General features: G+C 46.6%; 1 protein-coding gene across 3 annotated transcripts in view; it reads right to left on the reverse strand.

Annotated features, from left to right (window-relative positions):
* uox (urate oxidase) overlaps window positions 1-15,715 on the reverse strand; it is a 45,045-nt gene extending 29,330 nt beyond the window's left edge. The window contains exons 1-3 of one of the 3 annotated variants that reach the window (XM_072574817.1): window positions 15,564-15,645; window positions 5,550-5,723; window positions 4,632-4,847 (exon numbers count right to left, since the gene is read on the reverse strand). In XM_072574817.1, the coding sequence (XP_072430918.1) occupies window positions 4,632-4,709 (78 nt within the window). In that variant the 5' untranslated portion in view covers window positions 4,710-4,847; window positions 5,550-5,723; window positions 15,564-15,645. Of the gene's footprint in view, window positions 1-4,631; window positions 4,848-5,549; window positions 5,724-15,563 lie in introns of all 3 variants that reach the window. The other 2 variants (XM_072574815.1, XM_072574816.1) reach the window with 2 other exon arrangements.
* Between the last annotated feature and the right edge of the window lie 1,731 nt (window positions 15,716-17,446).

A 17,446-nucleotide genomic window follows, 5' to 3' on the forward strand; every position in this document is an offset into this window, starting at 1 on the left:
CCACTTCCTCTGGCAGCTCATTCCACACACACACCACCCTCTGTGTGAAAAGGTTGCCCCTTAGGTCCTTTTTAAATCTTTCCTCTCACCCTCTAGTTCTGGACTCTACTGCCCCAGAGAAAAGATCTTGTCTATTTACCCTATCCAAGCCCCTCATAATTTTATAAACCTCTATAAGGTCACCCCTCAGCCTCCAACGCTCCAGAGAAAACAGCCCCAGCCTGTTCAACTCAAACTCTAACTAGCCCCTGGAGACAGGTACCATGACACCATTTAACTACTATTTAGATATACTATATTATACAAGGCTATGGGCCCTATACTGGTAAATGGTGTTAGATTAGATAGGTCACTTAATGACCAACATGGACATGACGGGCTGAACAGCCTCTTACCATGCTGTAAAATTCTGACTCTATAGTCTAGTGTGTAAGGAAGACTGGGTTACTGTCACAAGTTATGGAAGTTGGTTAGCTCAGTTGGCAGGACAGCTGGTTTATAGGAGTCAAAAGGTGTGGTGCTGGAAAAGCACAGCAGGTCAGGGAGAATCCAAGGAGCAGGAGCGTCAACACTTCAGGGATAAGCCCTTCATCAGGAATGTGGGGGAGGGGCAAGGGGGCTGAGAGTAGGGCTGGGGAGAAGGTAGCTTGGAAGGCGATAGGTAGATGAAGGTGAGGTGTGATAGTGATAGGTTGGGAGGGTGGCATGGAAAGATGGCCAGAAAGATGGACAGGTGGGACAGTTCAAGAGTGCGGTACCTATCTACTGTGTCCGCTGCTCTCGATGTGGTCTCTGCTACACTGGGGAGACAGAGCACAAACTCACCAAACATTTCAGGGAACATCTCTGGGATACACGCACCCAACAATCCCACTGCCCCCTGGCTGACCACTTCAACACCCTCTCCCCCTGTGCCAAAGACATGCAAGTCCTGGTCCTTCTCCAACGCCAAATCCTAGCCACCCGATAACTGGAGGAATAATGCCTGATCTTCTGCCTTGGGATACTCCAACCACGTGGCATCAATATTGACTTCACCAGTTTCCTCCCCTTCCCCCACCTTATCCCAGATCCAACCCTGCAACATGGCGCCATCCTCTTGACCTGTCCTACCTGTCCATTTTCCTTCCCACCAACCCACTCCACCCTCCGTTCCAACCTATCACCATCACCCCAGGAGAAAGTGAGGACTGCAGATGCTGGAGATCAGAGCTGAAAATGTGTTGCTGGAAAAGCGCAGCAGGTCAGACAGTATCCAAGGAGCAGGAGAATCGATGTTTCGGGCATGAGCCCTTCTTCAGGAATGAGGAAAGTGTGTCCAGCAGGCTAAGATAAAAGGTAGAGAGGAGGGACTTGGGGGAGGGGAATTGGAAATGCGATAGGTGGAAGGAGATCAAGGTGATAGGCTGGAGTGGGGGTGGGGGGCGGAGAGGTCAGGAAGAAGATTGCAGGTTAGGAAGGTGGTGCTGAGTTTGAGGGTTGGGACTGAGACAAGGTGGGGGAGGGGAAATGAGGAAACTGGAGAAATCTGAGTTCATCCCTTGTGATTGGAGGGTTACTAGGCAGAAGATGAGGTGCTCTTCCTCCAGCCATCGTATAGCTATGGTCTGGCGATGGAGGAGTCTAAGGACCTGCATGTCCTTGGTGGAGTGGGAGGGGGAGTTGAAATGTTGAACCACGGGGTGGTTGGGTTGGTTGGTCCGGGTGTCCCAGAGGTAGGTGGCCTGTCTCCCCAATGTAAAAGAGGCCACATCGGGTGCAGCGGATGCAGTAAATGATGTGTGTGGAGGTGCAGGTGAATTTGTGATGAATATGGAAGGATCTCTTGGGGCCTTGGAGGGAAGTAAGAGGGGAGGTGTGGGCGCAAGTTTTGCATTTCTTGCGGTTGCAGGGGAAGGTGCCGGGAGTGGAGGTTGGGTTGGTGGGGGGGTGTGGATCTGACGAGGGAGTCACGGAGGGAGTGATCTTTTTGGAACGCTGATAGGGGAGGGGAGGGAAATATATCCCTGGCGGTGGTGGAAATGACAACAAATGATACGATGTATATTGAGGTTGGTGGGGTGGTAGGTGAGGACCAGTGGGGTTCTATCCTGGTGGCAATTGGAGGGGCGGGGCTCAAGGGTGGAGGAGCGGGAAGTGGAGGAGATGCGGTGGAGAGCATCGTCGATCACATCTGGGGGGAAATTGCGGTCTTTGAAGAAGGAGGCCATCTGGTTTGTACGGTATTGGAACTGGTTCTCTTGGGAGCAGATGCGGCGGAGACGAAGGAATTGGGAATAGAACATAGAACATAGAAAAATACAGCGCAGTACAGGCGCTTTGGCCTTCGATGTTGCGCTGATCCAAGCCCACCTATCCTACAATAGCCCACTATCCTCCATATACTGGATTAGTGGTGCTGGAAGAGCACAGCAGTTCAGGCAGCATCCAACGAGCAGCGAAATCAACGTTTCGGGCAAAAGCCCTTCATCCTGCCTGAACTGCTGTGCTCTTCCAGCACCACTAATCCAGTATTTGATTTTCAGCATCTACAGTCATTGTTTTTACACTATCCTCCATATGCCTATCCAATGCCCGTTTAAATGCCCATAAAGAGGGAGAGTCCACCACTGCTACTGGTAGGGCATTCCATGAACTCACGACTCGCTGAGTAAAGAATGTACCCCTAACATCTGTCCTATACCTATTATACCTATATTATACCTAATATGGGATGGCGGTTTTGCAGGGAGCAGGGTGGGAGGAGGTGTAGTCGAGATAGCTGTGGGAGTTGGTTGGTTTATAGTAAATGTCCGTGTTGATTCAGTCACCTGAAATAGAAAGGAGAGGTCTAGGAAGGGCGGGAGGAGTCTGAGATGGTCCAGGTGAATTTGAGGTTGGGGTGGAAGGTGTTGGTTCCACCCGACCTCAAATTTAACTGGACCGTCTCAGACTCCTCCCTGCCCTTCCTAGACCTCTCCATTTCTATCTCGGGCGACTGAATCAACACGGACATTTACTATAAACCGACCGACTCCCACAGTCACCTAGACTACACCTCCTCCCACCCTGCCCCCTGTAAAAACGCCATCCCATATTCCCAAATCCTTCGTCTCCGCTGCATCTGCTCCCAAGAGGACCAGTTCCAATACCGTACAACCCAGATGGCCTCCTTCTTCAAAGACCGCAATTTCCCCTCAGACGTGATTGACGATGCCCTCCACCGCATCTCCTCCACTTCCCGCTCCTCCGCCCTTGAGCCCCGCCCCTCCAATCGCCACCAGGACAGAACCCCACTGGTCCTCACCTACTCACCCCACAAGCTCCATATACATCGTATCATCCGTCGTCATTTCCGCCACCTCCAAACAGACCCCACCACCAGCTTCCCTATCAGCGTTCCGAGAAAACCAATCCCTCCGTGACTCCATCATCAGGTCCACACCCCCACCAACCCAACCTCCACTCCCAGCACCTTCCCCTGCAACCACAAGAAATGTAAAACTAGTGCCCACACCTCCCCCCTTACTTCCCTCCAAGGCCCCAAGGGATCCTTCCATATCCGCCACAAATTCACCTGCACCTCATTCCACCCCAACCTCAAATCCACACACATCATTTACTGCATCCGCTGCACCCGATGTGGCCTCCTCTATATTGGGGAGACAGGCTGCCTCCTTGTGGAACGTTTCAGAGAACACCTCTGGGACACCCGCACCAACCAACCCAACCACCCCGTGGCTCAACACTTCAACTCCCCCTCCCACTCCACCAAGGACATGCAGGTCCTTAGACTCCTCCATCACCAGACCATAGCAATACGATGGCTGGAGGAAGAGCGCCTTGTCTTCTGCCTAGGAACCCTCCAACCGCAAGGGATGAACTCAGATTTCTCCAGTTTCCTCATTTCCCCTCCCCCCACCTTGTCTCAGTCAAATCTCTCGAACTCAGCACCGCCTTCCTAACCTGCAATCTTCTTCCTGACCTCTCCGCCAAATCCCCACTCCGGCCTATCACCCTCACCTTGACCTCCTTCCACCTAGCGCATTTCCAACACCCCTCCCCCAAGTCCCTCCTCCCTACCTTTTATCTTAGCCTGCTGGACACACTTTCCTCACTCCTGAAGAAGGGCTCATGCCCAAAACGTCAATTCTCCTGCTCCTTGGATGCTGCCTGACCTGCTGCGCTTTTCCAGCAACACATTTTCAGCTATCACCATCACCCCACCACCCCCCCCGACTTCATCTACCTATCGCCTTCCCAGCTACCTTCCCCCCAGGCCCACCCCCCCTCCCCCCTCCCATTTATCTCTCAGCCCCCTTGCCCCTCCCCACATTCCTGATGAAGAGCTTATGACTGAAACATTGTCTCTCCTGCTCCCCAGATGCTGCCTGACCTGCTGTGCTTTTCCAGTGCCACACATTTTGACTGACTCTCCAGCATCTGCAGTCCTCACTTTCTCCTAGCTGGTTTATAATGCAGACTGATGCCAACAGCACAGGCTGACTGGTTACTGTGAAGGGCTGTCATTCTCACCCTCTCCCTTTTCCTGACCTGTGGTGACCCTCACTATAAGCCAACAACATCATCTCTCTCTAACAGGACTATCACAGCTTTACATTTACAGCAACAAAACCCAGAAGCACACTTACTCCTTTGAGCTTAGCCAAGGCGTGAATGGTATTTTTCATCGTGTCAGTCGGAATAATATCAGAATTGTCTCCATGCATGTAATCCTTTAAGGTCTTCAGTGTAAGCTGAATGTTAGCTTCAAACTCTTTGATGTAATGACGCTTTCCCTCTCTCCTGATCGTGAGGACCTTCACCACATCTTTCCCATATCCTGTCCGGACAAATTCCACATCTCCCTGCATTGCAAAGGAAAACATAATCTGGTCAAAACCATCAGGGAGAACATTCTGGAAGTGTGAAGCTCCTTTGGATAGCACCTGAGGAGAGAGGGAGAGACTGAGAGAGACTGAGAGAGAGAGGCATGAAATACTCAATCCAACCTTTGATCCTCCACAGAGACATGTCAGGGTTCTGGCTGTTGTTCACTCTCAACAGATGCTCCCTCATCACCTGAGACCTTCCAGAATCTTCTCCAGTGTTGTATCTGAACATCAGAGATGTGATGGCCGAACTAGACTATCAATCCAGGGAATTTAGGTAACCATGTGGGTACCTGGTGTAAACATTCCACTGTGCAAAACAGAATAACACTACAAAATGTACACATAAAAACCCATGTTCACTGTAAAGACGCTTCCACCTGCTGGAACCACACACGGAGAGTTTGCATGTGGCCTAGTAGACAACAGGCAAGATAAATAATGTATGGAAAACTGTGCAAGCCTCGGATATGATGCCCATCTGGTTAAGACTCTAGAAAATTAAGGAATAGGAGCAGGAGATGACCATTCAGTCCATTGAACCTGTTCCAATTCCCAACATGATTATGGCTGATTATGCTGAAAATCCACATTACAGCTCATTTCATTTATCCCTTGAATTCCTGAAAAACCAAAACATCTGTCCTTCCCAAGCTTAAGTGATGGACTATTGACAACCTTCAGCAATCTGGGAAGAGTGTCCCACAGTCAGACTCGCAGTGAAGCATTCTGGGAAGAGTGTCCTGCAGTCAGTCTCGCAGTGAAGCATTCTGGGAAGAGTGTCCCGCAGTCGGTCTCGCAGTGAAGCATTCTGGGAAGAGTGTCCTGCAGTCAGTCTTGCAGTGGAGCATTCTGGGAAGAGTGTCAAAAAGTAACTCAAGGCTACAGGAAGCAGCTACGTGGGTGAAATATATATATGTATATATACTACTTATCATTTGAAGGTTTATCATTTAGGTTTTAAATTAATAAGATCAATAGTACAAAGGTCCAGAGAGGAATGACCTTCCAGTAATTGAGCTGAAGGGCAATCTAAGGATTTAGTTTAAAGGTGTAAGTCATGGAGGGAGAGTTCAGGGCTAGGTGTATTCCTCCTAACCCATGCAGGATGGAAGTCAGACCCCATTGCAGTGCCGGGGACCAGTCTGTCTACACAAAGGGTCTCCAGCTGCAGGTCCTGGAAGTCTGGGTTTTGGACCTGGAGCAGGGAATGTTTTTATTCATTCCCAGGATGTGGGTGTCACTGGCCATCTCTAAGTACCCAGAGGGCAGTTGAGAATGAACCACATCGCTGTGGGTCTGGGAGTCACATGCAGACCAGACTGGGTAAGGATGGCAGCTTCCTTCCCCAAATGTTTATTGACTTCAAATTGCAACATCTGCCATGGTTTGTTTTGAACTCAGATCAGTGAACTCAGTGGATAATGTGAGGCTATCCACTTTGGTAGTGGGCTGGTTATGTTCTGAATGGTATTGGATTGGGAAAAGGGAAGGCACAATAAGAGCTGAGTGTCCCTCATTTACCAGTCATTGAGAGTAAGCTAGCAGGTGATGAGGAAAGCAAATGGTATGTTGGCCTTCACAGTGAAAAGATTCACGTACAGGAGCAGGGATGTCTAACTGCAATTGTACAGGGTCTTGGTGAGACCACACCTGGAGTATTGTATGCTATTTTGGTCTCCTTATTCGAGGGAGGATGTTCTGGGATGGAGGAAGTGTAGCAAAGATTTATTAGACTCATTCCCTGGGATGGTAGGAGTGATGTATGAAGAAAGATTGGATCAGTTAGGATTATATTCACTGGAATTTAGAGGAATATAAACAAGATCTCATAGACACCTAGACAATTCTAACACAACTCGAAAGCAGGAAGGATATTACTGTTGACTGGGGAGCCCGGAACTAGGGACCACTGTCTAAGGATAGAGAATCTGGAGAACTGAGATGAAGAGAGTGGGGAACCTATGGAAGTCTCCACTTCAGAAAGTGGTTAAGGCCAAAGCATTAAGTGTTATCAAGAAGGGGTTAGATATAGTTCTCAGGGCTAAAGGTATCAAAAGGTACAGAGAGAAAGTGACTGAGTTGCTTGATCAGCCATGATCATATTAAATAGCCTATTTTTCTGGTGAAATTTAAATTCATTTAATTAGTAAATCTGAAATTAATAACTATAATCAGTAATAGGGACCATGAACTATCACTTATCAAGCGTCTTCTCTGGTATTATTACAGTCCTGATTGGACTTCTCAAATTTTAAATTTAATGTTGATCTCTCTCTCTGTGTATCTTCTCTGCAACTGTAACATTGTATTCCTCGCTCTGTTGGTTAGCTGAAAGAAGACAGAGGATGGTGGTTGATGAGAAATGTTCATGCTGAAATTCAGTTCTGAGTGGTGGATCACAAGGATCTGTTTTGGGCCACTGCTATTTGTCATTTTTATAAATGACCTGGATGAGGGTGTAGAAGGATGGGTTAGTAAATTTGTGGATGACACTAAGGCCGTTGGAATTGTGAATAGTACCAAAGGATGTTGCAGGATACAGAGGCACCTAGATAAGCTGCAGAGCTGGGCTGAGAGGTGGCAAATGGAGTTTAATATAGAAAAGTGTGAGGTGATTCATTTTGGAAGGACTAACAGGAATACAGTGTACTGGGTGAATGTTAAGATTCTTGGTTGTGTAGATGAGCAGAGAGATCTCAGTGTCCATGTACACAGATCCCTGAAAGTTGCCACCCAGGTTGATAGGGTTGTTAAGAAGGCATACGATGCGTTAGCTTTTATTGGTGGAGGGATTGAGTTTTGGAGCCATGAGGTCATGCTGCAGCTGTACAAAACTCTGGAGTGGCCACATTTGGAATATTACGTACAGTTCTGAACATCAAAATGTAGGAAGGATGTGGAAGCATGGAAAGGGTTCAGAGAAGATTTACTAGGATGTTGCCTGGTATGAAGGGAAGGTCTTATGAGGTAAGGCTGAGAGACTTGAGGCTGTTTTTGTTAGAAGAAGGTTGAGAGGCGACTTAATTGAGACATACAAGATAATCAGAGGGTTAGATTGGGTGGACAGTGAGACCCTTTTTCCTCAGATGTTGATGACTAGCGCAAGGGGACATAGCTTTAGGGGGCATAGGTATAGGACAAATGTCAGAGATAGTTTCTTTACTCAGAGAGTAGTAAGGGCATGGTATGCATTGCCTGCAACAGTAGTAGACTCGCCAACTTTAAGGATATTTAAATGGTCATTGGATAAACATATGGATGATAATGGAATAGTGTAGGTTAGGTCGGCTTCAGATTGGTTTCACAGGTCAGCGCAACATTGAGGGCTGAAGGGCCTGTTCTGTGCTGTAATATTCTATTTCAATATTCTATTCTATTACCCTAATGCACTTTGTATGCTACGTTCATGCATGCAAAATAAAACCTTTCACTGTACCTAGGTACATGTGACAATCAAATCGATTATTGGAAAAACACATCTAGTTCACTAACGCCTTTGAGAGAAGGAAATCTGCCATCCTTATTCAGACTGGCCGACTGGTGACTCCGAACTGCCCTCTGGGTAATTAAGGACAGGCAGTAAATGCTGCTTAATGATGCTCACTTCCCTTGTGAAAATATAAAGAAAGCTGATATAAATAAAAACCGACAGAACTTCAGGTGTTTTAAATCAGAAACACTGAGAAAGGATCATGTGACCCGAAACATTAACTCTCATTTCTCTCCACAGATGCTGCCAAAAGGTCTGACCTCCACAAAGGATTTCTAGCCATCACATTTGACTTTGCGGTTTTATTCTGTCATCTTTTCTGTTGAGCTTTTCTGTTTTTATTTCTGATTTAAAATCTTGTACGATTCAGTGAAATGACCTCCTGTTCTCCCCACTCTAGAGAATATCGACCCACTTTACTCAGTCTCTCAGCATGGACAACACGGCCGAGATGATGCATGCTCCAACATATGACATTTTCTGCAAATTACAATTTACTCTTTAAAATCATGTTGGTATGCCTCATTGCAAGGGAGCCTTGCAGGCTGAGCACTCACCTAGTCCTCACATCCTTCCTCTGCAAAGCATTTATCCAATTTCTCACTCACTTTCCCTCAACTGTCTCCCTGAATGTTCAGCTCTGTGTACTGACCAGTCTGCAGATGGTTAATGTTAAGTTTCTTAACTGGCTCTTTGGCTCTTGAATCCAATCACTCCCCAGCCCCTCACAGTTTGCTGCCATAATGAGCCACAGGTCAAAAGTTATCAGAGACAAAACTCTGTCGGAATAGCAAAACCGAACTGTGGACTCAGGCAATGCTGAAGAAACTCAACAACTGTGGCAGCATTTGTATATATATATATATATATATAGAGAGAGAGAGAGAGAAAATAGTGATGTTTTGGGTGCAGTGATCCTTTTTCCGGACATTGGTTAGGCCACCGTTGGGAGTATTGCATGCAATTCTGGTCTTCTTCCTATCGGAAAGATGCTGTGGAACTTGAAAGGGTTCAGAAAAGATTTACAAGAATGTTCCAGGGTTGGAAGGTTTGAGGTATAGGCAGCATCGGAGGCTGAGGGGTGACCTTTATAGAGGTTTATAAAATCATGAGGAGCTTGGATAGAATAAATAGACAAATTTTTTGTTTTCCCTGGGGTGGGGGAGTCCAGAACTAGAGGGCATAGGTTTAGGGTGAGAGGGGAAAGATATAAAAGGGACCTAAGGGGCAACCTTTTCATGCAGAGGGTGGTGCGTGTATGGAATGAGCTGCCAGAGGAAGTGGTGGAGGCTGGTACAATAGCTATATTTAAAAGGCATCTGGATGGGTATATGAATACAAGGGTTTGGAGGGATATGGGTTGGATACTGGCAGGTAGGACTAGATTGGGTTGGGATATCTGGTCGGCATGGACGGGTTGGACTGAAGGGTCTGTTTCCATGCTGTACATCTCTATGACTCTATGACTCTATGACTTGCACTGGACTCCAGATGTTAATTTTGCTTTCTCTCTCCTCTCTGAAAGACCCGTTGAGTTTCTCCAGCAATATCTTCCTCCTCTCCACAAAAGTCCGCCACGTCTCCCTGGTCTCTCGGTGAAGATGACAGAATAAAACCGCAAAGTGGAATGTGATGGCTAGAAATCCTTTGTGGAGGTCAGACCTTTTCAGGATTGAACTTTTGGTTTCGAGTGTTGTTAAGCCGAAGGTCTGTTTCCACACTATAGGGAATCTAATCTGATCTAAAATCATTTGAGGTGTCTTAAGTTCATGTAAAGTGCTATTAATAGAAGCTGTAAAGTCTACTTATCATAGTCAGTATCTCCAGCTTCTTAAAGTCTGTGTTGGTGTTGTTTTAGTCTCCATGTATAAGAAACAACACACTTATGTTCACAGTAATAGCGAGGCTCCATTAAATCGATCCCTGAGTGAGATGTTTGTCCCATGAGAGGCTGAGTAAATTGGACCAATATTCTCGGCAGTTTAGACGAACCAGAGGTGATCTCAATGAAACAAACAAAGTCCTTACTCTCTAAAGCCTGTCCACCATCTACAAGGCATAAGTCAGGAGGGTGATGGAAAACTCCCCACTTCCCTGGATGGGTGCAGCTCCAACAACACTCATGAAGCTTGACACCATCTGGGACAAAGCAGTCCCCACTTGATTGGCACCACATGCACAAACATCCACTCCCCCCCCCGCCCCCCACCGACACTCAGTAGCAGCAGTGTGTACTATCTACAAGATACGCTGCAGAAATTCACCAAGGATCCTTAGACAGCACCTTCCAAACCCATGGTCATTTCCATCTAGAAGGACACATCTGACTTGTGCCTTGTAGAGGCAGCAGGTACATGGGAACACAGCCCCCTGCAAATTCCTCTTTCAAACCACTCACCATCCTGACTTGGAAATATCCCCATGTTCCTTCACTGTCATTGGGTCAAAATCCTTGAGATCCCACCTTTAATGGCATTATGGTTCTATATTCTAATTTAGATGCAAGGATATTCCCTATTGATCTCTGAGGGATTTTGACCCCATTCGTTTGTGTAACTAGTCTCTGTCCAGAACCACAATGATTACTGGAGGTGTCATCAATGTACAGGAGAAGGTGAGGACTGCAGATGTTGGAGATCAGAGTCAAAGAGTGTGGTGCTGGAAAAGCACAGCAGGTCAGGCAGCATCGAGGAGCAGGAGAATCTATATTGCGGGCTTAAGCCCTTCATCAGGATTCCTGCTCCTGAAAGTTGCCACCCACGTGGATAGTGCTATTAAGAAGGCGTACGGTATGTTAGGTTTCATTGGTGGAGGGATTGAGTTCCGGAGCCACAATATCATGCTGCAACTGTACAAAACGCTGGTGCGGCCACACTTGGAATATTGTGTACAGTTCTGGTCACCATATTTCAGGAAGGATGCGGAAGCATTGGAAAAGGTGCGGAGGAGATTTACCAGAATATTGCCTGGTCTGGAGGGAAGGTCTTATGAGGAAAAGCTGAGAGACTTGGGTCTGTTCTCGTTGGAAAGAAGAAAGCTCAGAGGGGATTTGATAGAGACATACAAGATGATCAGATAGGGTAGACAGTGAAAGTCTTTTTCCTAGGATGATGACGTCGGCTTCTACGAGGGGGTATAGCCACAAACTGAGGGGTGATAGATTTAAGACAGATGTCAGAGGCAGGTACTTTACTCAGAGAGTGGAAAGGGCATGGAATGCACTACCTGTTAATGTAGTTCACTCAGCCACATTAGGGAGATTTAAACAATCCTTGGATAAGTACATGAATGATTTTGGAATAGTGTAGGGGGATGAGAATAGTTCACAGGTTAGAATATAGAGCATAGAACAATACAGCACAGAACAGGCCCTTCGGCCCACGATGTTGTGCCGTACATTTGTCCTAGTTTAAGCACCTATTCATGTATCTATCCAATTGCCGCTTAAAGGTCACCAATGATTCTGACTCTGCCACTCCCACAGGCAGTGCATTCCATGCCCCCACCACTCTCTGGGTAAAGAACCTACCCCTGACATCCCCCCTATACCTTCCACCCTTCACCTTAAATTTATGTCCCCTTGTAACACTCTGTTGTATCCGGGGGAAAAGTCTCTGACTGTCTACTCTATCTATTCCCCTGATCATCTTATAAACCTCTATCAAGTCACCCCTTATCCTTCGCCGTTCCAATGAGAAAAGGCCTAGCACTCTCAACCTATCCTCGTACGACCTACTTTCCATTCCAGGCAACATCCTGGTAAATCTTCTCTGCACCCTCTCCAAAGCTTCCACATCTTTCCTAAAGTGAGGCGACCAGAACTGCACACAGTACTTCAAATGTGGCCTAACCAAGGTCCTTTACAGCTGCAACATCACCTCACGACTCTTGAGTTCAATCCCTCTGCTAATGAACGCTAATACACCATAGGCCTTCTTACAAGCTCTATCCACCTGAGTGGCAACTTTCAAAGAGCTATGAACATAGACCCCAAGATCCCTCTGCTCCTCCACCTTACTAAGAACCCTACCGTTAACCCTGTATTCCGCATTCTTATTTGTCCTTCCAAAATGGACAACCTCACACTTGACAGGGTTGAACTCCATCTGCCACTCCTCAGCCCAGCTCTGCATCATATCTAAGTACCTTTGCAGCCGACAATAGCCCTCCTCACTATCCAAACTCCACCAATCTTCGTATCGTCTGCAAATTTACTGACCCACCCTTCGACTCCCTCTTCCAAGTCATTAATAAAAATTACAAACAGCAGAGGACCCAGAACTGATCCCTGCGGAACTCCACTTGTAGCTGGGCTCCAGGCTGAATATTTACCATCTACCACCACTCTCTGACTTTGACCGGTTAGCCAGTTCTCTATCCAACTGGCCAACTTTCACACTATCCCATGCCTCCTGACTTTCCGCATAAGCCTACCATGGGGAACCTTATCAAATGCCTGACTAAAATCCATGTATACTACATCCACTGCTCTGCCCTCATCCACATGCTTGGTCACCTCCTCGAAGAATTCAATAAGACTTGTAAGGCAAGACCTACGCCTCATAAATCCGTGCTGGCTGTCCCTAATCAAGGAGTGTCTTTCCAGATACTCATAAATCCTATCCCTCAGTACCCTTTCCATGACTTTGCCTACCACTGAAGTAAGACTAACTGGCCTGTAATTCCCGGGGTTATCCCTATTCCCTTTTTTGAACAGGGGCACAACATTCGCCACTCTCCAGTCCCCTGGTACCACCTCCGTTGACAGTGAAGACGAAAAGATCATTTCCAACGGCTCTGCAATTTCTTCTCTTGCTTCCCACATAATCCTAGGATATATCCCGTCCGGCCCAGGGGACTTGTCTATCCTCAAGTTTTTCAAAATGCCCAACACATCTTCCTTCCTAACAAGTATCTCTTCTAGCTTAACAGTCCGTTTCATACTCTCCTCTTCAACAATACGGTCCCTCTCATTTGTAAATACTGAAGAAAAGTACTCATTCAAGACCTCTCCTATCTCTTCCGACTCAATACACAGTCTCCCACTACTGTCCTTGATCGGACCTACCCTTGTTCTCGTCATTCTCATGTTTCTCACATATGCATAAAAGGCCTTGGGGTTATCCTTGATCCTACCCACCAAAGATTTTTCATGCCCTCTCTTAGCTCTCCTAATCTCTTTCTTCAGCTCCTGGCTATCCTGTCCCTCCAACGCTCTGTCTGAACCTTGTTTCCTCAACCTTATGTAAGCCTCCTTCTTCCTCTTTACAAGACATTCAACCTCCCTCGTTAACCAAGGTTCCCTCACATGACCAGCTCTTTCCTGCCTGACAGGTACATACATATCAAGGACACGTCATATCTGTTCTTTGAAAAAGTTCCACATTTCAACGACATCCTTCCCTGACAGCCTATGCTCCCAACTTATGCTCCTCAGATCCAGTCTTGCAGCATCGTATTTGCCCTTCCCCAAATTGTAAAACCTACCCTGTTGCACGCACCTATCTCTCTCCATAACCAAGGTGAAAGTCACAGAATTGTGGTCACCATCACCAAAATGCTCACCCACTAACAAGCCCATCACTTGTCTCAGTTCGTTACCAAGTACCAAATCCAATATGGCCTCCCCTCTGGTCGGACAATCTACATACTGAGTTAGAAAAGCTTCCTGGACACACTTCACAAACACCGCCCCATCCAATCTACTTGATCTAAAGAGCTTCCAATCAATATTTGGGAAGTTGAAATCGCCCATGACTACTACCCTGTGGCTTCTGCACCTTTCCAAAATCTGTTTCCCAATCTGTTTCTCCACATCTCTGCTGCTATTGGGGGGCCTATAGTAAACACCCAACAAGGTGACTGCTCCTTTCCTATTTCTCACTTCAGCCCATACTACCTCCAGAGGCAGATCCCCCTCAAATTGCCTTTCTGCAGCTGTTATACCATTTCTAATTAGCAATGCCACTCCCCCCCCCCTCCTTTTTCACCACCCTTCCTCATCTTACTGAAACATCTGTAACCAGGAACCTCTAACAACCATTCCTGTCCCTCTTCTATCCACGTTTCCGTGATGGCCACAACATCGTAGTCCCTGCGTAGGTTGGCACAACATCGAGGGCCGAAGGGCCTGTTCTGTGCTGTATTGTTCCATGTTCTATGTTACACCTTTTTCAATTTTTCTTTTCGCCAGACACGGGCAGGCTGGCCCAATCACCTGAGATGCCCCTGGAGGAGGTGGTGCTGTGCCACCAGTCTGGATGGTTGAGCGACACCTACAGTGCTGTTAATAGACAATAGACAATAGATGCAGGAGTAGGCCATTCTGCCCTTCGAGCCTGCACCGCCATTCAATATGATCATGGCTGATCTTTCCCAATCAGTATCCTGTTCCAGCCTTATCTCCATACCCCTTGACTCCACTATCTTTAAGAGCTCTATCTGTTGTAGGGAATGCACTGCTTAGTCAAGTTAGGACAGTCTCAAGAACAGGTGGTACTGGATCCCTGATGCAGGAACACCCTCAGTCAACATTGTGAATGGACACTTGAAATGCCATAGCATGCAATGCGACAGGACAAGTGCTGGAAAATGGGCTTAGGAAAGAAGGCCTGTTTGATGACAGGTGCAGACACGATGGGCCAAACGGCCTCTTTCCGCACCATAAAATCTCTATGACACGACCACTGCACCGTCAGAACCCTGAACTTAGATTCAGCACTGTGGTTTAAGGCACAGCCTTCATACATTATGTGTGTGTAGGGGGGATTCATTTAACTCAGTTGTCTAGACAGTTGGTTTGCAACGTGGAGTGATGCCAACACCATGGGTTCAATTCCCAATTGGCTGTAATCGCCATGAGGGATTCTCCTTCTCATTCTCTCCCCTCACCAGAGACATGGTGACCCTTAACTACCTAATGAGAGATCAGCTCCCTGGCCCAATGAGACATTGGTGACCTTACATGTGCACACTGAGCAATCAATACTGGAGACCAAGTCACACTGACACGTACAGAAATACAAGACAGGTGAAGCGCTTTGGGAGAAAGCAGCGATAAATACTATTCTGCCAGCAAATAATTTTGAGAATTTAAATGAATCAATTGTTTCAACCAATTGCATCAAAATTAACATCACCATTCCATGAATTTGACAAGAAGTTTTGACGCATAAATAATGAACACTTCTGCAACGTACCTTTTGATAAGCAGGATAGTAAGAGTTTGACATTTTCCTTACTTCAGGCAGTCTCCCTGTCCAATGGATACAGTGATCTGTAACAGTCTGTTGACATCTATGTATTTTATAGTCATCCTGTCCTTTAGTTAATCATTAACGTAGATGCACCACTCCGGTTTTATTCCATCAGACGGCATGGGAACGTAGGTGGTTCTCTCATTGATTTTATTATCCAAAGTGGAAATGTGGAAAGTTTGTAACTGGAAAACATAGATGATTATTGACACTAGAAAGAGCCCAATTGGCCAGCTCTCTCCATGCTTAATCTTATGTGGGATACAACGCCTTCAGGTATATTTTGTTTTAAGGCAGTAGGGATTTCTGCCTCTCCCATCCTTTCAGGCAGTGAGTGTGACATCCCCACCAGCCTCCAGAAGGTAAAACACTGTCAACTTCTCTCTAAAACTTCTACCAATGATGTTAGGCCTATGCTGTCTGGCGATAAAGCAAACACTAGCGCTTTTATTTAATGGTCAGAACACAGTTGGGAGGTCATGTTGCAGCTGTGCAGGACACTGTTAGGCCACTGTTGGAATATTGCGTGCAATTCTGGTCTCCCTGTATAGGAAAGATGCTGTGAAACTTGAACGGATTCAGAAAAGATTTACAAAGATGTTGCCAGGGTTGGAGGATTTGAGTTATAGGGAGAGGCTGAACAGGCTGGAGCTATTTTCCCTGGAGCGTCGGAGGCTGAGGGGTGACCTTATAGAGGTTTACAAAGTTATGAGGGGCAACAGTAGGATAAATAGACAAGGTCTTTTCCCAGGAATGGGGAAGTCCAGAACTAGAGGGCATAGATTTAGGGTGAGAGGGGAAAGATATAAAAGAGACCTAAGGGGCAACGTTTTCACGCAGAGGGTGGTATGTGTATGGAATGAGCTGCCAGAGGAAGTGGTGCAGGCTGGTACAATTGCAACATTTAAAAGGCATTTGTATGGGTATATGAATAAAGAAGGGTTTGGAGGGATATGGTTCAAATGATGGTAAATGGGACTAGATTAGGTTCAGATATCTGGTCGGCATGGATGAGTTGGACTGAAGGGTCTGTTTCCATGCTGTACATCTCTTATGACTCTGTGACTGTAAGATATGTCTTTGATTATTTTGACAATAACCGTAAATCTATTATCTTTGCTTCTTGGTAATTTTTATGTAAGGGAAAAACTAATTTTACCTCCAAACCTCCCCCCTCCACTAACGATGTACCTGGCCCGGACGTGTCTGCCTGTGTCACGACTGGGAAAAGTGAGCACCACACAGTTCTTGTGAAAATGGAGTCCCTTCCTCACATTGAGAACTCCTTTTGTGCTGTCGCGAGGAATGCATTGCCAGTGGTGATGGTGGAAGCAGAGTCATTAGGGGCAGTTAAGCGACTGCTGGACATGCACATGGAGAGCAGTGAATTGAGGGGTGTGTAGGTTAAGTTATTTTGTTTTACATTAGGATTAACCCTTGGCACAACATCATGGGCCAAAGGGCCTGTTCTGTGCTGTACTTTACTATGTTCTGTGACTCTGTTTTACCCGTGTATTTTGCCTGTCTATTTTGGATTCTAGCATCTGCAGTTTTGTTAATCTCCATGTGACTCCAGTCCGACAGCAACATGATTGACTCTTAACTGCCCTCTGGGCAATTAGGGATGGGCAATAAGTGATGGCCTACTCAGAGATACCCTCAACCTATAAACGAATGAATAAAAAATATCCCCCACTCAACCATCAAGTTAGGGGATCAACCCTAGTTCATTGGAAAGTGCAAAGGGCATGCCAGAAGCAGCACCAGGCACACCTACAACCGAATACCTGGGCAATCTGATGAAGCAACAACGAAGAACTACTTGC

Source organism: Chiloscyllium punctatum, chromosome 7, assembly GCF_047496795.1.
Source record: "Chiloscyllium punctatum isolate Juve2018m chromosome 7, sChiPun1.3, whole genome shotgun sequence".
Classification (NCBI taxonomy): Eukaryota; Metazoa; Chordata; class Chondrichthyes; order Orectolobiformes; family Hemiscylliidae; genus Chiloscyllium; species Chiloscyllium punctatum.